General features: G+C 41.9%; 1 protein-coding gene across 1 annotated transcript; it reads left to right on the forward strand.

Moving 5' to 3' along the window:
- Nucleotides 1-16,509: 16,509 nt before the first annotated feature.
- On the forward strand, nucleotides 16,510-20,610 carry LOC309891673 (ubiquitin carboxyl-terminal hydrolase 36-like; the record flags this gene model as incomplete). The annotated part of the gene is made up of 5 exons (XM_082786014.1): nucleotides 16,510-16,665; nucleotides 17,574-17,633; nucleotides 17,862-17,915; nucleotides 20,252-20,311; nucleotides 20,506-20,610. Coding segments are annotated over 5 exons (435 nt in total), but the record flags the coding sequence as incomplete, so codon positions are not given.
- Nucleotides 20,611-21,215: the final 605 nt, after the last annotated feature.

The raw sequence follows: 21,215 nt of genomic DNA on the forward strand, positions 1-21,215 counted from the left end.
GCACGCTTTGGAGAAGTTTCCCGTTCACACCCTGGACCTTTCTGTTCTGCTTACAAACGTTGCATCGCCAGAAGAAATCTGCGGACAGGTACCTTTTTTTCTTTTTCTTCTCATCGGATTCACTGACTGTATGTAAAGGATCAATCGAGTTGCAAGTAAGGTGAGCAAAATTAATTGGTAATGGAGGTGGCCTTGTTTTAATGCGCTGGGATGTTTGCTTCTGTCTGAAAATCCCCTTTTCTTTTAGACAGCACCACAAACAATCTGGATGTTGTACATGTCCACATTTTCCATACCCAGTTTTACAGTGAGGCTGTTGCTAGCAGCTCAGGAAGCTGGGCGGTGTTGCTAATAAGCATCTCTTTGTGGAAAGAAATGCTGTTCATGTCACTGGGATCCAGAAAGTAGTTCTCATTGCCTCCTAAGACTGTGTGCTCCCAGTAGATGGCTCTGTATCAGACTGCATGTCGGCTACTTTTTGTAGGCTTCTTCTAAATTATATTAGTAAGGCAACCGAGGTTTGGGGCTTCTGTTTATTTTGCTTTCGCACGGACATACACAACTTGTGCTGTTGCAGTATGTGCAATAAAGGCATTAACATTCAGAAAACACTTCATTTGCACAGTGATGTGGTTTTAACTAGAAAAAATGAACAGATTTGGTGTTTTTACTTTTAGGCAGGAAATCCATTTTCTTGTTTGGCATCACTACCTTAAAATATTTTTACCTTTAGTGGAAACGTTTGAGAGCCATACAAGTAAGGACAGACATGTTACACGACTGAATACTGATGTGTCCCTTAAGAGGGACATTTCCTTTCTTTGTTATGCGATGATTGTGGCTGTGGCCATATAGCTACGGTGTCTAGCCACTGCCTGAATATATCCTTCCCATCTTCTGACTAGAGTTCTCCGAATACTGACAATCTGAAAGGGTGCACAGAGAAATTCCTTATGTGAAAGGATGCTTGCCACTCTGTTCACGCAGTTTCATTTCATGGGGCAGTCAGATGGCTATGTAGCTATGTATTAAGAGGTTCTTGTACGTGTTTTAGTTTTCTTACGCAAGCTTTCCTTTTCACTAGCTGATCCGAAATGCTCAGAAGACAGCACCAAGCACAATTTATGTCCCAGATATCCATTTGTGGTGGGACAACGCTGGACCTGTCTTGAAACTTACTTTTCTAACTCTACTACGTAACATTCCAGCATTTTTGCCAGTTTTGCTGCTTGCTCCGTCTGATGTACGTCACTCAGATCTCCCAGAAGAGGTATTTGTCAATACTTTCCTTACTATTTCTTCAGTGTCTTGTAATTTATGAATGCTTTCAGCATCAAAATGCTGTGCTTTCTTAAATGCATGCTGTTATTACTCAGGCACCCTAACAAATCACTTAAAATTTGCTTAGAGAAAAAGAATACTGTGAAAGCATCTGCTTAAGGTTTTTTCTGAGTCAAGCAAGTGACTTTCACCCCCTTCTCACACATGCAAAGAATAAATTAATACAATAATTCTGGTGGCTACAAAGTGGTTCAGTCAAGAATATGAAGTGCTTGAAATGACAAGAGGATGTTTTTACTGAAGAGATTTCTTCTGACAGTCTGCCATTCCATGCTATGTTGGGTAAACTGCTAATAATGCAATTTAGTAGAGAATTGAAACACTTTGATTAAAAAAAAATAAGTAAATCAGTTTCTTTCTTCATATAGGCCAAAGCTTTCCAAGCTGGAAAGCTGAGTTCCAATTTCTGCTAAAGTAACTTTGGAATCGAATTCTAGTTGTAATCCTAAATAAACTGTAGTAAAAGTAGGTGCAGAACTTCATTGACTTCTGAGAGTTTGCATTAAGGGAAGGTGCCCAAAACAGGACCACGCTGTTGTCATTCTGATGATTTGGTCTCAGTCACTGGGGGAAGAGAACGGGTCTTACCTAGACGTGTTTATTATCAACTGCTTTGAAAGTGCTTGAGTTCCCACAGAAGTTTTTGTACAGGCTGTAAATTCCTTCTAAAATAAGTAGTGAAATTCCTCACCTACCTTTTATTACTAGAACTTGAAAATGGAGGAAGACGTAGACGTACTAGCTACTTCAGACACCTTTTGGTAGAGAAATAAAAACTCAGCAAAAAGCCCTCACTTGTCTGCTGAAGCCTGTCTCTTCCCTCGATAGCCATAAAGGTTCTAAGTAAAGGCTGCAGCAAGGCAAGTAAATACAAAGGAGGCGCTGTTGGATGTGGTGAAAGCCATTACTTTACCAGTGTAGCGTACAATCCCTTCAGCAAGCTTTAATTCTACAGGTGATTCTTAAAGGTGATATTTGAATTTGCTGTGCCAGCCTGTGAAAATGTAGCGTTTTAAGGCCAGGATGATAACTTTTTTCAGTTTGTGTTCTTCAGGTTATTCTTAATTTGAAAAGGTACTCGTCTTTTTGGAATCGAAGATGAGTTTTTTGTGGCCTTAAATCTGAAATGTCTCTCCTCCTTCTGCTTTAGATGCAAAAATGATTTAATACGGAATTTGGAGAAGTGTGCAATATTGAGTTGCCTGGTAGGGCAGAGAGAGCAGCCTTTTTCTGAGGACCTAATTCTAAATGAAGTGGCTAAGCCTCCTGTAAAGAAAAGAGGTGAGGAGGATATGAGAAGTACATCTAAAACTTTCCTATCGAAGTTACTAGCTCTTTGGGCTTTGCTTTGGTGGTCATTTTCTGTCAGTAATTTGTCATATGCTTGTATTTGAGTACTGATTAATTGAAGTTGATTGGACATTGGAAGTCGTGCCTGTAGCACCACCAGCTGAGCCTCAGAAGCCACAAGAGGAAGAAGTAGGGATGCTGGAGGAGGAAGTGGAGGATACCTTGCGTGACCTTTGAATTTTCTTGAGGGACGTTACTCGCAGACTTGCCACTGACAGACGTTTCAGGGAATTTGCAAAGCCCGTTGACCCACAGAAGGTAAAGTAGTGCTGATCCGTGTGTGTCTGTAACTTGTCAGTGTTCGTATTTCTCAGCGTTTTGGGGAAGGTTCAACTTTGTTTTTAGGGCTGCACTGTAAGGATTTTGCAAGAAGCAGAGGCAGTGCTTTTACTTCTGCTGACTCTCAAATGTCTCTTATGGGATTATTCGCTGAAAGCCCTGGTTTCATTCTAAAAAGCCAGTCCAAATGCCAACACAGTTTGCTCGTGAAAAGGCTTTGATACGTAGGCGTGTCACAGCACTGAAAAGCACAGAGATCTTTCCTTATAATTACAAACAGTATTTACAGGAGTACTTGAGTGAAGTCTGAAGCCCTTTCTTGGACTGTCAGTTCCTGTGGGAACAGGAATAGGAGCAGCAGTTTGTAAAACTAAGTTTTGAGATCCTGTTCTCTGTTTCATCTGGAACTCCTCAATAGGAATCAACCATAAGTGCAGTGTGTTTTCTTTTTCCTCCAATTGGCTGCTTAGATGCCTTTTTCTCCTTAATTTATGAGATAAGCCTAAACTAGGGGCGTATATTTCAAAGACAGGTGTAACTTGAATATACCTGGGGATCAGCAAAGTCGTCTTCATGTGGGCCTCCACTGGCTTTTCTTCCCCTTTTCTCCTAGGTTCTTGAGCTGTGAAAAATCTAGACAGATACATATGTCCTCATCTGAACTGGTCATTAGGCTCCTCTTCTGCTCTGAGGGAAGAAATGAGCACCTCAGGGCCCAGTTATCTCATTCTAAAGTAGATGCCTGCAATAGGTACTTCACAGGTGCAATTCATGCACCTTTTCCTCAATGTCGACAACAAAGAGAATGCCGGATGGCTTGCTCAGCTTTCACTGTTGTGATTTTCTGAAGCAAAGTGAAATGAATCTCCCACCCTCAGTGTTTCTTCTCTACCATGCACGTGCTTCTGACCTCCCTACTTCTTGTTGTCCTCTCGTGGCCGCTCTAATGAAAAATGAAAAAGCCCTTCCATTTTTGAGAAGCAAACTGGTTAATTTCAGCATCTTCTGATGCATCGCAAATGTTCAGAGTTTTTAGGAAGTCGTTTATTTAAAGTCTTCAGAATAATTTTGGTAGACAGTGTGCAAGGTTAAGAAAACCTCTGAATGCTTGTATTTGATCTGCAGGTACCTGACTATGCCACAAGGATTAAAGAGCCGATGGATCTTTCAACAGTTCTGACTCAAATTGACTCGCGCCAGTACCTCGCTGCAGGAGACTAGCTGAAGGACATCGATCTAATCTGTAACAATGCCTTAGAGTACTACCCGGATCAAAGATCTACTGGTGAGGATGTGCTTTTTAGCCCTAGTTTAAAAAATCTGTCGAACGTATAGATGGATAAATGCTGTGTGCGCACAATAGACTTCGGATGGATTAGATGATTTTGGACATCCACAGAGAACATCTCTTACCAAATTGTAAATATTTTATCATTTTGCTACTTGGGCATGGAATTGTGATATAAGTGTTCCCAAGGAACTTGTGCTTTTGTTTTAATTAACTTCGATGTTGTTATGCTGAAAATATTCACTGAGAGAACCTTTCGGAACCAACCTATGAAGAAAGCAATTTTCTTCTGTGATCAAAACAGTTTCATTGGTTGGTAGACAACATTCAGGTAAAGTCTGTAAAATTTCAGATCGTCACAGCGCCTATGTTTTGGAAGGCACTGCATATTCAATGGTGAGGAACGAAATGGATACAGAGTTTGGACGACTTTGTGAACAAATTAAAGAATCTCGTGAGAAAAGAGGTACGTGCTTTAACGCTAAGGATTTGAAGACTTGTCTCTGCATTTGTAACTGAAAATGCACGACGAAGATCTTTGGTATCTATTCTTTCTTGCAAGGTCGCATCTCTGCAGCGTGTGCTCCATGCGACAACTCCAAGTCACCACAGCAGAACCCTGCTACTGAAGACGAGAAACCAGATGAGGAGATGCCAGCGGCACCTGTAGATGCCAGTACACCCATTTCTAATGGCAAGTTGCATTTTATTCAGCTGCTCTTGTCGTTCATACCTTCTCTGTTCTTGAGGTGCAACAGGTGTCTCTGATGCCTGGCTCTTTATGGCAGAGGTAGTTTGTTTTCAAATTGACTTCCAAATGGGAGAGAGAAATCCAGAGGTCATTCATTCAATATAGTGATGAATTAAAGTTCAAAGAAAGTTGGTTCATTTGATGTACTCTTACTGGAACTTCATTTTGTAAACAGAACGACCCCTCACTCAAGGATATCACAGCTTCCCTCCCGTACTAAAAATGATAGTACTCACCCTTGTAGGAGCAGCAATGTGAAGAAGGTCAAGGGCAGTAAGAAGGGTTCGAAGCTTTGATATAACAAGCCTTTCACTTTTTTTGACAGAGCTCCTAATAAGCATCTTTAGCAAGGTCTGGAGATGGGAGAAAAACTCAAACTAGATTTTAATTCTAGGATGTATAATGTCAAGCTTGACTGTTCCTCTGAACAGTCAATTGAATTTAATTTTTTTTAATTTAAATTAATTAGTTTATTTTTTTAATTTAAATTCAACTGAATTTAAAGTTTTGAATTTAAATTCCAATTGAATTTATTGAAAAAAATTCCAATTGAATTTAAAGGTTTTTTTGTTGTTGTTGTTTTTCACGAAACACTAATTTTATGTGAAAGGTTTTGCTGCAATATCTTTTTGCCAAGGATATTAAGCTTAAGTTATCCACAAGAAAACGGTGGGGAAAGGGAAGCTTTAGTTTTGAAAGCTTTTTTTTTTTTCTTTTTTTTTTTTCTCTCCCGGTTTTTCTTGAGCACAGCAGCGTTTCAGTGTCTGCCTGCCATTAGTTGCCCCACTACCAAGTCAGGAGGGTCAATTAAACTTGCGTGAGGCAGAATTTCTTTATCTGAGTCTACGTGGTTCACATAAATATATTCTTGTTTCCTTCTTTCCCTAGGATTATTCTTCTCCCAGTATTGAATGTTTCAACAGACACCGTTTAAGATCAATGAGCAAAAGCATCCTGCGGTGTTCAGTCTCCAGCTTTGAAGAAAGTATGGCGATACTGAGGGGAAATGTCAAGAGAAGATGCTTTTCAAGGTACTGTATTTCTATATGTTCAATCTCTGTTCGATTTGTAGATTGAAAAGCAAGAGAGAAAGCATGTGCAGTGAGTTGTGGCCTGATAAACCTCCGGCTAAAATCAGCAGAGGCCTATGAGCATGCTGATGGCGTACCAGTACCTTAAAACTAGAATCCCTCTTCTCAGTGAAAGTCTTCTGCTTTTCTAAAAAAACCTGTTTTTTTCCCCAACCCCTTTGAGGTGTTGTTGTGGTTTAACCCGGCCGGCAGCTAAACACCACACAGCCCTTCTGCAACCCTCCCACCTCCCTCTCTGGGATGGGGGAGAGAAACGGGACAGTGAAGCCCGCGAGTTGAGATAAAGGCAGTTTATTAAGACAGGAAAATAATAATAATGATGGTGATGATGATAGTACTGCTACTAGTAATGTGTACAAAACAAGTGATGTACAATGCAGTTGCTCACTACCCGCTGACCAGTGCCCAGCGTAACCCCTAGCAGCCCGGCTGCCCCGCCCTATCCATGGTGCAGCGTGTTGCCATAAGGCATAGAATTCTTTGGCCAGTTGGGGTCGGCCATCCTGAGTCTGTCCCCTCGCAGCTGTTGCTGTGCGCCGATTCTGATCGCCAGTAGGACAGTGAGACACCGAAAGGTCCTTGGCTTGTTGTAAGTACTGCTCTGCAGCAATTGAAACATCGGGGTGGTATCAGCACTCTTCTAAACATCCTTTCACACATTCTAAGCCAAAACATAGCAACCTACCCGCTACTAGGAGGAGAACTAACGCTGTCCTAACTGAAACCAGGACATGTATCTTTTCCACTTGGGTGCTATTGCTCATAATTTTGAGAATTCAACATGAGCAAGCTAGGAAATGTGGGTACATACAGAACCGCGTGTATATGGCACGCAACAGACTTGGGATGTGGATCCTGCGTGAGGCCTACAGGCTTCTCTTTGTATACCATGGAGCACTGGCTTGTAAACATGGTGAAATTTCCCATCCTTGATGGGTCTAATACAACAAGTCTTTTCTCCCTTCTCTGCCGTGTCCTCTTTCTTAATGTAGGCAGTTGAGAAAGCCAAAATTGGAACGAAAAAAAGAATATAGCACAGGTAAGTGGCTGTAAGTCCCCGGGATACCTATTTGCGCAGGTTACTGAAGAGGATGGCACTTGGTCACTCCATGGCTTTCATTTGGCCCCAAAGCCTTCTGTAGTCAGCTGAATTCACTCCTCAGTGACTTTTCTGTGAAGAGAGGTAGGTGCAAATAGGAGATTTTATGAATTCCTTGGGGAGGGAGCAGTGTGAATTGCAGCTTGGTAGGCACAAAGCAAACTGTTCTAATTGTGCAAAGTAAATCGATACTTGGTAAGTTCAAACTCAGTTTTATAGCTGGCAAGCACAAAAGTAAACCTTAGCTGTGATCCTAGCAGCACAGCGGTGTAGCTCTTCCCTTCCCCTTGTCCTCTTGGCTCTTTTAATGACAGTGCAAGCAACCAACCTGTGCCAAAGGGTGCTGTATGGCAAACAATGGGCAGGCTTTTTTCTAAAAAGCACGAGTTTGAGTTATGTGGTGTTTGGGTGTTTCTCTTGAAACGATTCTTCCCTCCTTGAGCTGTTAGATCCTAATGCAGGAAATGGAAGTGCTGCATGCATAAACAGAGTAATCAAACATACACCTCTTAGGAAGAGGCTTGCAATGTCCTAGTGTTTGTTTTGAGCACTGTTAGATACAGTTTGACATGAATGGAGTGAAAACACCTTAGAGAAAGGTGTTGATTGTTCTCACTTTTCCAAGACAGAAATAAGTGGAGTAGATTTCCCTCCTGCATGGAACAAAAGTTGCACGTTTGTTTTTGTCTGGCTAGCTTTCAGTCTCTTTAAAAATTTCCCTACAGGTCCCAGTTTTAAGTAGACAGTTTAAACGTGCAGAGCGATAAATTAGTGGAATGCAGTGGTTGTGACACCAACTTCTGATCTGAAATGTAAAGAAAACTCAATCCACTTCAGGGTGCCTTTTTTGTCTGTCTGTTTCCATTTTACAAGAGCAACGGTGAAATAAGGAGAATCCCATCTTCACTGTTTCAAAATCCTTTGTTTCTGCGTTTCAGTCACCAGAACATTGAGGAGTAGAGCTGGTGCAAAAACTGTGAGACGAGTCCACGGAGAAAACAGGGACTTGGAGCTGCGCCGCAGCTGTAGAGTCGGACACAGTCGGTACTCGACTACTAACTCGTCCATTCTATTTGACAAACTTATGACAAAGTAAGTCATCTTTTCTTGCAGACCTCTTAGAATGATCTTTCTTAGCAAGCCTTTGCACTATGGCATGATGTTGGCCTCGACTTGCTCTTTATTTTGACAGCAAAGAGGTATGGCTGCTCCTGGCATTTCCTTCCTGTTTACAGGGAGACACCGTTACCTGGCTAGATAAACAGATTTTCTTGAAGGTGCTATTTCAGCATATAAGAATTGATTTAAAAAACAACCAACAACAACAACAAAAGTGCTTCATGGCTTACTAGTTTTGTAATCTCACATTTCTCCAGGAATACTTGATTTGCTGCATTTCACCATTACACTCGTCAGCGCCGCTGATTCTGGTTTATCACTATTTGCATTGCAAATCTCCTTGTCCAAAGCTTAAACTGATGTATGCACTGCTTGAAAACAAAACCTGAAGTTGCAGAGCAGAAGACTCAAGTCATTATGTTAGCCGCTGTGTAACCATACTGCTTTCCAAGCATAAGATGTCCAGCTTATTTTGTTTCTATGAAGAGTTTAAATGGCTCCCGTTAAGCAAAGATGTCCCCACACTGATACTTACTATTAAGCAAGGATTCCACCTCCTTTGGCTGAGGTCTGCTCCCTTACTCACATTGGAACATTCATCCAAGTAGCCTGCAATTCCACACTCTCGGGGGAAAGTCCATAGAATAGAAAAGGTTCCTCCAGTCTCTTCCTCAGCCTTTTTTTGAAGCATGCAATAAAGCAAAACATTCACAGGCTGCCCTTCCATGCAAAACAAGGCAAATTAGTAAGACAGGAGCCACAAAACTGATTGTCGTTTAAAGTTAAAATGAGATTTGAAATAGATCGAGTTAGCAAGTGTTGTAAGTCTGTAGCTAAGTCTGGTTTTGCCAATGCAGCACAATTCCCTATCACGTAGCCAGAGCTGCTTCTGTAGCTCCAAGAAGCAAAACTGCTTTGACAAAATACTGTGTCATCAAAGCATTCGTTGGCTCAGTAGGCACGGCTCAGGTTCAACAAGTTTGTGAAAAAATGAGTACTAACAGAAGCAGCAGGGTCCAAAGAAACACTTTATGTCCCCACTGCGAAATGAGGGGCTTTACCTTGAGTGTTATGCACACTGTCAATAGAAAAGCACTGTAACAGAATCTGCCACGGCAGTTTGCATGTTACTGAAAGACCATCAGAGTGGGACTGCAGCAAGATCATTGCGAAGTTACAAAAAAACCATGTGGGGGTGGGAGTTTAGTTGCGTTCGATAACACAATCTTAGATAAAGATTTTGGTCTTAACGTAAAAGTAAGGATGTCTACTGATCTCTTCAACTCCAACAACTGAAGCCCAAGTCTGAAAAATCGCCTTTAAGAATGCAAAGAAAATATTTAACTCTTCTGTATGTTCATACTTTGCTATCAAGCAAAGGAATGAATGCTGATGCCTTAACTATGTAGGGCTGTAGCTTACAGAGAGACTACACCTTCCTGTTTTTTTCCCTTTAAAAACGTTAAATGTACGTGAAATTATTTGGGGGTGTTTTCACATGCAAAGCCTAATGCAGTGCATGCAAGCCCTGTCATCTTCTTCGTCTAGTAGTGTCGCGTTAAGGGGTGTAGCCGATTGACCGTCATGGGTCCCGTCGGATTCAGGGTGCTGAACTATCACGGTCACGGATTCACCAACAACGCAGTACGGCCTCGCTCTAGTCGCATTCAAGGAGAACTCTCACAGCTAGGAAGAATGCAATTAAGTGCAATTTCTTACGGCGACAGGTACACAGGTTCTTTGGATTGTCAGTGATAAATTCACTGTCTGCAAAAGCAAGCTAGCATGCATGAAATGCACAGGTACACAGCCTAGGTATTAAGACATGAAAAAGCATCAAAACTCTAGAGATTTCTAAGATTCCACAGAGACGCCTGGTATAAGCAAGCGTTCAGATCTTACCCCACGGCGTCCCAATGGAGTGGGGGTGGGGGAGTGAGAGGCTCAGCCTGTCGAGTGATGTCAGAAGGAATCCTTCCTGATAGTATCTTCCCTAACATCCCCTTTCTCTTAAAGCAATTGGTATTATTTTCTATCTTTAAGGTGGAGCTTGAGTGACTCTAGTCATGCATATCTTGGTTGTGCTTGGTAGAAATGATCTCACTTGCGTTTAAAGGTACAGGCTGTGAGAAATTCCGAGGGCGTGCTCAGTGAGGGGTGGTTGCACCTTGGAGGCGGGTAGCTTTTGGGATGGAGGTGTGCTTATGATGCCTAGTCGCTTAAGGCGATTACTCCACAAGTAGTAACTTAGTGTTGATTTAACTACAGCATATCTAAAACATAAGAAGGATGTTAGTATGGAAGAAGCCGATGAAACCAGTCCTTAAATCTTACTACTTACTGTGCGTGAGCAGACTGGCGTGAGTTTTAGCTATACTGGCAAATATCAAACCACACCTGTGTCGTCCCAAAGCTGGGAAAAAAACAAAAACAAAACCAAGGAAATGTTGAAGCAAATAGGGAGGCGTGTAGCTTGTGCAGTCTTTTAGCTGAGAAAATAAAGAAGGAGAGAGACAGGTAGCCTTGAGCTAGCAGAAGCAAGGAAGAGAAGGGCTAAAAGGGAAAAAACAGGAAGGAGAACACCAGCTCCAGACTGACCTATAGTAACCTTTTTCTCATTAAGGGTCATTAGCACATTAAAAATCACACCTGTCAAAATGCTAATCTATGCTAATGTGGGATTCGGTGTGTGTCCCCCCTCTCCTGTTCCCCCTCCCCCCCGGTATTCCTCTGTAATGCACAAGCTCAGTGGAGATAAGTTAGGTGAGCTGTAATAACCAATCCAAAGGAGCCAAAGAGAGAGTTTTCACAAGTTTCCTGTGTATAAATGACGGTGATTCGAGTCAGAGGTGTGCTTGCTTTGCGAAAGATGGCCAAGTGCCTGACTCTGCAGAGTTCTATAAGTAATTATATAATTAAAAGACCTTCGTGTGCATTCCGACTCTGGGTGCTTATTGGCGCGGTGCACTCTGCACGAACCTGCAGACAACATCTGTACTCGGTGTCATGCCTACAGACAACCCTCTGCTGTTTATTTATTCCTGCATATTTTTCTGTGCATTCAACACAACCCCTTTGGCACAACTAGTTAACCACGTAGCTGCCAGTCCACCACTCAGTTGCACTTGTGAAGAGGAAAAGCTATTTCCGTCTACTGGAGGAGCACATCCTCTAAATGCAAGCTTCACTCAGCTGGTCATTTACTGCAGGACAAGATTTGAAAAGTGTTGTTGAGTTCTGGGTTTCCTGCTTACAGGAAAAATTAAGTGCTAGATCGCCCTCTACTCCGCTTTGTCTGCTGCATTTTATGGAGATTAAACTGATTTCGTTTGCTCCTCCGTTTATGGACAATGAGCTGAAGGAACAGGTACAGCACATTAGCCTGGAATGCCTTCCCTCCCAACCAAAGTAAACTGGAGCTGTAACTAACACAAGCAGAAGCAAGGCTTCCGTGTTTTCAGCTGAATAAAGTTCCAACAAAATCATCCTCTGGGATTTGAAGGTTACTTCACATGACATGCCAACGACTCTTTTCCCTCCATTGTAAAGCGGATCCCTGCTGTTAGTTGCTCTAGAAGCAAAGGAATCATCGGTTTGGTTACCAAATAGCCGCTTCTGCAAACGAGAAGTGTTGTGCTCTCTCTTCCCTTTGAATGACTCCACACTTCTCATCAGCTACTGGATTGCTGACCTAGAATCAGAGAACATCCCAAGGTGGAAAGGACTCCCAATAATCACCAAGTCCAACTCGTGGCTCCACACAGGACCACCCCAAAGTGAGACCCGATGTCTGAGAGCATTGTTCAACACTTGTTGACCTCCGTCAGGCTCGGTGCCATGAGCAGTGCCCTGGGCAGCTGTCTCAGTAGCCAGCCACCCCCTCAGCGCAGCGCCTGAGGCGCACGGGGCTCGGCGGGGCGGCCCGGGAGGGGAGGACGGCGGGGCGAAGTGGCAGCTCCCTCAGAGCCGTCTCCCCGCCGCCTCGGCCGCATGTCGTGGCATTTTTGTGTCGGGGCTTTTTCATGTCGTGCCCTCGGTCTCTCGCCGCGGGTGAGATGCTGCTCCCCAGCGCGGACCCCTTGCGCGCGGGGCCTGCCCGCGGCGGCGGCGGGAGGGAAACCCCAACCCCAAAGCCCTCCCGGCAGGGAGAGCTCGGGGTGAGGGCCGATCCGGCACCGACAGTAAACACATGCCGGAGGAAACGCTCTGGTTTTAGCCATGAGCAGCGCGGCCAGGTTCACAAGGCGTCACGCTGGAGCTCCGAGTTCGGCGGCGTTCCGAGGCCGTTGTGGCGGTTGTGGAGACGGCCCCGGCTGAGGTGGCTGCTGCTGTCGCTGCTGTCCCCTCTGTCCCTGCTGTTGCCGCTGTTGCCGCTGTTCCCGGACCTTGGAGACCCCCGGCGGCTCCCTGTGCCAGGCCCTGTGGCCCCGGGGAGCTGCCCGCCGCCTCGTCGGCCAGCCCGGCAGCAATCCTGCCAGCACAGAATAGCCCACTGCGTTTCAGGGTAAAGTGACGATTAATTTCTATTTCCTGGCCTGGGTGCTGCTTTCTTCTTTAAGGAAGCTTCAAGGTTAAAGGTTCAACTCAGTTATGTCAGGGTTCAACTCCGTTTCGTGAAGGGGCTCTTGTACGAAAGCTTAAGCTGGGATTGACTCTCTGCTAAGCGGAGGCCAAACGTGGACCTACTGAGAAGCAGGTCCTAAGTGATAACATTTTCTAAAGAGACTGCTAAACACATCTGAAGAGTGCTGCTGCAGAACTCTGAATGGGGGCATAGCAACTGTCTTAAGTGATCTGGAATCTTGAATTTACTTTTCAATGGACAAGAGGTGTGTCTCTCAAGGCAAACAAAGAGAGGAGTAACACCCTCTCTTGTCACTCATGTCAACATAAATTTATGCTCAGAGCGTAGGTGTAGGAACAGCATCGGTATGTATATGGAACATCGGGAGAGGAAGCTCTATCGGTATTTACAGTTTTTCTACTACCTTGCCAGAGAGACGTCATCTCCAAATGAGAAATGGATGTATTTTGAAACAGTGGTGGTGGATCGGATTTCTTCTTTCTAGTGTTAATATTTGCTCTTGAATCGTACTTAATAGCTGGTAACACCTCAATCAGTTGTCAAAAATAAACTTAAAAATGTGTAAGGCTTATCTCATTGGTCAGTATAAAGATCAAGGTCTTCCCTTCCCTTCCCTTCCCTTCCCTTCCCTTCCCTTCCCTTCCCTTCCCTTCCCTTCCCTTCCCTTCCCTTCCCTTCCCTTCCCTTCCCTTCCCTTCCCTTCCCTTCCCTTCCCTTCCCTTCCCTTCCCTTCCCTTCCCTTCCCTTCCCTTCCCTTCCCTTCCCTTCCCTTCCCATTTTCCCCAGTATTGTTTTTCTGTTCTCCTTCTCACTGCAGTCTTGATTTTGTTTCTTGTCCCTTAAGTATGTTTCCAATGTGTTGCTGAAACATTTTCCCTTTCAATCCTAAAAAAGGAGCTGTCACTGGTGAAGATCGGAGCTTATCCCTGAGCCCAGGAGCTGTCACCTTAGTCTTCCAGTCGGACAAGGACGACTTCATTTCTCATGTAAATGCATTTGTCAGGTTTGCGTATTGTTTTTTCAGGAATGGAAAGTGTGTATAGAATGGATTTAAAATCAATTTTAAATGTAAAACGTCAAGGCAAAAAAGTTCTAATTACAACCTCTGCACACAATTTGCCAGCTGTGGGACTAGGAGTTTTCTTATTTACTGTGTTTTGTTTAACGTGTCTGAAGTTTAATGGACAGCAATCAAGGCGTGCTAGAAATCTGAAAGCACTTTATGCTTTGTTCTCTCCGTCATTTTGGTATAACAAACTAGCTTATGTTTTAAACCCTCCATGAGGTTAGTGGTTTCCCTAAAGGTAACAAGTCCCTGTGTGCTACAGTAAGACAGTAACAAAACATGAAGTATAGAAGTTCATCCTGTCATTATTCAGCTTCTGCCTATGGACACACAACTACGCTTATTTAAAGTGGTATCACCTTGAAACCTAATCAGCATTTTAAAAAGGACTTTGTAGCAGTTATTGGCTTTTGTCCTGGAGGGCTGAGGTTTGTTTTGTTTTGTTTTACATTCAGCATTTCCGTTTCTAGCTTACATTCCCCTGTTGTTTTGCATGAGGAAAGCGTGCAACTTTAGAAAGGAGAACGGAAAGAGCTGCTTTTTAGTCTAACTTTTCAGTTTGTCGTAGGAGTTTTAAATGTGGTAGGAGTAAAACACCAGAAGTACTGCTGCCAAAGTTATATTCAAACTCGTCTTTCTTGGAGAAGCAGAAGAAGCCCAGGGAGAAATAAATTTGCAAACATGCTCTTCATGCTCTCCTTTCCGAAGATTTCTCTGAGATATAGCCCATCCTCTGTGGGTTTTGAGGTATATGGTTCCCAGGAGTGAAAAGGAGGGCCAAACATCTCTCCTCTTGGATCTCAGCATGCCAGGGCTTTGGTGTACTGCCACTTACAGCTCCGCTTTTTCACCTGGAAAAAGCGACCGCATGATGTAGACTGAGGAGCCCTCACAGATTAACTTGCTATCACCAAGTGACGCCCATGAAAGGTGTATTTAAAAGCTAGGCTCATTATAGAATCACAACAAACCCCTCATGACTGGTGCAGTAGACAGTGAGGTAGAGGGTGAGCCCTGGAAAGACAGAAGAAAAGTAGCAGTGAGTTCTGGGTACCTTTGTGCAGACGAAACAGAAAAACGCAGGCAGTGAAGTAATAGTGTTCCGTTACTAATGCCAGCAATAGATAATTGCAACAATTATCTATTAGATCATAGGTACTAATTAACAGATAATTGCGCAACTCCGGAAATCAATAAATAACTGATTCCCCTCAGAGAATGTCTTCTACATTTTTATATTAAAAAGACTCCAGAGTTGTAATGGATTAAAATCCTACGGAAGGGAAAGAAATGGCATCAGCCACTAGTTCTGCAGAAGCGAAAAGTAATACTGATAGAGTTTAGATGGAAATTTTCACTTTGTGTGTTTAGTTTGGGGATTCTTTTTAAATCATTCATACCAGCGATTTAGTTCTTAAGGCTGTTTCTTTGAGATTAAGTGACAGGACTTCTGTTACTCTTTTCTTCTTGGAGTGCTTCTTGATAGTCTTACGTCAACCAGAACTTCTGTCTCTGTCGCAGATGTGAACAATGACCGTAGCTAAGAAGCCCAAATCTTCAAAGCCTAAAAAGCCCTCTTCAAGGCGGTCTGGCAAATCCAAGAAACCAAGTCCTAAAATACTGATGTCACGCACCGCCAACTGGGGCCGGATAGTGCCTGCAGAAGATTCAAGCCAAGTCTCTGTGGCCCAAGGACGTGGAGGTGCTATTTACTGTAGGTCATCTGAAAAATCTAAGGCTTTTGCCCCAAGAGATCTAAGTAAGTGTGCGTTCTATCCTGCCTCCATTGTCTTCAAAGCAAAAGTAGAAAATGCAGTTCTTACTTGTTGCACTGATAGAGAAGGGGACTACTGTGAAGAAAGACTTCAAAAGCGAATCCCCTAAGGCAACTGAAGTGACTGATGTTACAGAAATTAATTTTGATATATTTACAGTCAACAGAGAAATACGGGGAGCTTTTTGTAATGCACAGATTCCTCCATGTCTTTTCTGTTTTGCAGAGAAAAGTGTTTGATTGTTGCTATTCACAGCTTCCATTTTTCACAGGTTTTTTGAAGGATAACATTGCTCAGGAAAAGATCTGGTATCTGTAGGGGTACCGTCATTCCTAGTTCCTAGTTTTTACGTTTTTACCGTATAATTTCAAGTCTAAGTTTGTGGTTTAAGTTATAATAAGGAAAAAAACAGTAGTTGAGTTAATCAGGTTAAAGATTATAGATGGAGAGGAACTTGGCGTTAGGTGCTACAAACAGAATGGCAGTTAGCCTTGCCTTAGAAGAATTAAAATGGTTGACTAAAATTGTTTTTTTTTTTTTTTTTTTTTTTTTTTCCCCAAAACATTGTGTTGACCAGCCAATTTGAATTTGGTGGTATTAAAGCTGTCTGCAATAAGTTTTTCTGGTTTGGATTGTAGCTAGCTCCTCTAGGTGCTCCTGCAGAATAGTATTTTTTTAAATACCTTTCTTCGAAACAAACAAACAAGATCTCTTTTTAAATTTAACTTTCTTGCAGTCGTTAATGATGGAATTGCTCCGCCACAGAGCATTCTTTTTCCACCTGAGAAGATTTGTATGGATTGGCGAGAAACACAAAGTGTTGGAGTTGGCCTGTACAATCTTGGCAACACATGTTTTCTTAATGCTACTCTACAGTGTTTGACCTACACACCCCCACTTGCCAATTACATGCTTTCTCTTGAGCACAGCCAGTCATGTGAGTACTTTCTAACAGTATTTTGAATCTGTTGGATAGCTCTGAAGGTGAAAGAACAGCAGTGATTCTGTGAGATAAGCTTATTTGCCTGATTTTACCTGTAGCAGCTGGCTTTGAGCACTGTATTAGCAGTGGGCTCCGAATAGCATATGGAGTGCAATTAATGCACCATGTTTTATTTATTTAGTTAGTTATTTGTTTGTTTGTTTGTTTGTTTGTTTATTAAAGGATTATTTATTGCTTCATGGGAATAATGAAGTGCATTGGACAGTAATGCATTTGGTAGTAATTTTAGAGAGTAATACATTTTGCAGCCTGTGGAGTTCACATTCCTGTCAGCCTTTACAACTGCGACTTTGCAGTAGTCTTTTAGATTTCTCATCACAACATGCATTTGAATACAGGCTTAGTGGATATTTTTCTTCTGTCAAGTTGTGTGAAATGAAATGTTACAAGACTGTTGGGACATTGGCATCTTGGGAGAATAGAATGTAGCAAGGAGAGTGGATATTGTATCTATAGTTTAAATTGTACTTAGATGTTTGTAGTTCTGGATATTTCGCTGGACTGGGATGCTTTGCTCTTTCACTCTTCAGGTCGTGAACAAGATTTTTGCATGATGTGCACGATGGAGACTCACATTAACCAGGCCCTGCGTTGCACTGTTGATGCCATCGAGCCTACGCATGTTATCAGTAATCTCAGTCGTAAGTGGCTTCAGATGTGTTTCTTTTCGATAGCTTGTAATCTTCAAATAATTATTTGATGTGTCTAAGTGGTTTTAACACTCCAATGAAGAGAGATTTTAGAAATACAAGAATGATTTCATTTTTAAATGAGGTCAATACTATCATCTTCTTATTTAGGAATAGGACAACATTTCCGTTTTGGCAGTCAAGAAGACGCACACGAGTTCTTGCGCTATACTGTTGATGCTATGCAGGAAGCGTGCTTGAACGGAAGCACCGAGTAAGCATAAACAAGTTCACTTTCATACATTCTCTAGCACCTTCTAGTCCTTTATTTACTCTCAGAAATGATCTCTAGCACCTTTTAGTGCCTTATTTACTATCAGCAACGCAAGTCTACATCATCCTTGGTTTTCATCAAACTCTTTGAAGAGTTAATTCTGTGCCTTAAATCTTCTGAGGTCTGATTATAATTTATTTCCAGATTGGACAGATCTTCTCAAGCTACCACCATCATTCATCAAATATTTGGAGGATTTCTAAGATCGAGAGGTACTTGAAAAAATATTCCTGTCCTTAGAACTGATCTGTGTCTTTTGTCGGTAGTAAAGCAGTCTGTAGTTTGTCTAAAGTAGTATCTGTCAACAACTTGAATTTGGACAGTTAGTCTCCTTCACATAATGTTAAGCATTTATATTTTGTTTCCAGTGAAGTGCTTGAATTGCAAAGCAGTTTCGGATACGTATGAGGCATTTCTTGATATCACTTTGGATATAAAGGTAAGATGTTTTCTAAATATAATTCATGATGTTTAAGTACATGCATAACTTTCTAAATTAAACTTGTTTAACTTAAAAAACCAAACCACATATAATGTTAAAATGTAAGAGCTTGGTGGTGCTAAGGAAGTGGATTGGACTTTGTCCTTCCGTGGAACCCATGTAAATAGTCTCCACATTTGCATTGGGTTTAAGGGGAAAGAATTCTCTTTCTGCAAAAATTATAATGCTGTCATACTTCTTTGTTGTTCTACCTCAATATACATCTAATTGTTAGACTGATGAATTTGTCCCCAGTATTGATGACAAAGCACACTGTAGATGCTGTCTAGGCTACTGGAAAAGTATTTGTTCCAAAGTCAAATGCCTTCCAGGTGAGGTCAATGCTGAGCATGCTCTTTCTGCCTCCTTCTTCACAGTGCTCCTAGTAGATCGCTTGAGTATGTTAGTAAGATTCTCTTATAAACTACTAGTATGTCTCTGGAATTCTGAATTACGGTGACTTTGCGCTCTTCTTTCTCGCTGCTCTAGGCGGTTTCGTCTGTTAGCAGAGCTCTGGAACTCTTTGTGAAACCTGAAGAGCTGGATGGAGAGAATTGCTATAAATGTAGCGAGTAAGATTTTGACGAATTAGGTCTTAATCCTAGATGTCAGTTTTCTATGTTGCATAACTCTGTTGGACTACCTCTAAACTTTGGATCTACTTACAAGTTTTGTGGAAGTTTATAAAAGACTTGGATTTTTGTTTCCTTGGAGGGGGGAAGTCTTGTTCATAGGCATTCCCTATGGGTTTGCAATTCTCTGGCTTGTATTTTGCCATCAGAATTCAAAAAGAGCTACTTTTGTTCTTTCTATTTATTAGCTCTCGACAGTACTTTTCTTGATGTAAACTGCCCAGTTTCCGTTGTTCTCTGGGCTAGTGGCTAATTTTCACTGCTTACACCGTAGGTCCTACCTTGGAGCGGGCAATGTGTCAAACTGAACTATTTTGTTTCAAAGGATGGCAGATGGTTTCAGTGTCTTTCCAGACAAGCTCAGTACATGAAGACTTCCTACTGTTAAATGTCTCCCTCCTGTAGAATGACCATGTGCTTCTGTTGTATTTTTGATGTTGATAGTCGACCTATGTTGGAGATTATTTGCAATTTCTAGCCCTGGGGACCAAGGCTCTCTCGTTCCGCTTTCAGTATTTGTATTTCCCTTGAAAGCTGAAAGAATGTATCCAGGATTGGAGTTCAAATAGCCACTTTTGTAGACCAAGAAATGGTACCTTGCCATCCAACCTGGTCATACCCTTTTGTGAGAGATTCCTGTTCCCGCTATGCTCTGAGTTGTTGGGAAAATTGACCTTCTTCTGTGTATTAACAAACCTGACACGCAGTGCATGGGTTTATGAAAAGAAAAAAGACCAACCTATTATGCAAGTAAATATCATTCAAATAGCATAGGCATGCGTGAGACATTAAAAGGAGTTTGTTTTGGGGGCGAAAAAAGAAGATGCCTTCAAACACTTATCTCTGCTTGTTTTTAAGGTGTAAAAAGATGGTTCCTGTGTCCAAGAGATTTACCATACACCGTTCTTCCAAGGTTCTCACAATATCACTGAAAAGATTTGCAGATTTCACAGGTGGAAAGATCAACAAGGTATATTTACCACTGTAATGCAACTATATCATTGTGTAATGGGACATCCCCCAAAGCTGAAAGTTGTTAATATTTTCAGACAATAATTGTAGACTAACGACTATGGCTTATTCTTTCTCTTAATATCAATAAAGTTCCCGCTTGACAAGAAGCATATGCTTTCCTCTGAGAAGGCTGATTCATCAGGAAACAGTTCTCTGCAACTTCTAGTCTTAACCGTTGTTTATGGGAAGACTTATTTGTAGTGAATCAAGAAATATATTCGAGAAATATATTCTAGAAATCAATTCTAGTCTGTGTTTTTTGGAAGTGTTTTTCTCTGGCTAGTCCACGAAGTACTCTGGGATAATTTTTCTATCTTCTTGATGTCTCTTTAGGAGGTGAAATATCCGGAGTATTTGGACCTGAGAGCCTACATGTCGCAGTCAATGGGAGAACCACTGCTCTATGCCTTATACGCGGTGCTGGTACATCACGGTGTCAGCTGTCACTCAGGACACTATATATGCTATGTAAAGGTAGAAGTCAACAGCATTTCTAACAGGGTAAAGGTTGTGCTGGCAAACCAATTAAAGCATGACTAGCAGCTACTGTTTCTAGGGAAAAAGATTTCATTATATTTTTATTTGACACATGTGTATTTTGTTCCTATCCGTGATTTCAATTGGAAAATGTGCAATTCACCTAAAGAAATCATTGTCTTTATTTGCAGGCTGGTAATGGACTTTGGTATCAGATGAATGATGCTAAAGTAGTGCGTACTGACATTAAAAGAGTTCTTGGTCAGCAAGCTTACATACTTTTTTATATCAGGTAATAACAAATCTTAAATTGTGTTCAGAAGAGATTTACTTTCCTGTTATTGATATTTTTCTGTTTTGCAAGTGTTTTTCTTGCTATCCCAGGAGAAGATTATTATTTGTCTAATTCAGTTCTGTCTAACCTGAAATTCTCTGTGTCGTTTATTATCTTTTGTTGCTTGGCCTTAAACTGCAGCACTCGTGTAAATTGCTATCTATGTGTTATCTGTAGCTGGCTACTTTAGAGAAGGAGAGAAATGAAGGTCATCTGTGGTGTAAGAATGAATTATTGCTCTGCAAGTGATAGTCTTAGTAGGAAGACTGTTCTCTACTTTTCAGTCTGTAGTCTTGGCGAAGCCTTCTGTAGAGAAGGCTTCCATATCGTATGAGCTGTTCCTCTAAAATGATAGGATGGGATTTAATCCAAGAGTAGGCTGAAAGAAAAACTAAACTACGATCACTGCTCTTTTCTGAAGGCGCTATGATTTGACACTTGGAAAACGTGCGTTTTACTTGCCAGCACCATCTTATCCCTGTTCATTCCCTCCTGGTCAGCAGGGGGCTAATAGTAAGCAGGCTGGATTTCTGGGACCACGACTTCTTCCTCATATGATTAAGGTAA

The sequence above is a fragment of the Aythya marila genome, assembly GCF_965140915.1.
Source record: "Aythya marila genome assembly, contig: HAP1_HAP1_SCAFFOLD_206, whole genome shotgun sequence".
NCBI classification, from domain to species: Eukaryota; Metazoa; Chordata; class Aves; order Anseriformes; family Anatidae; genus Aythya; species Aythya marila.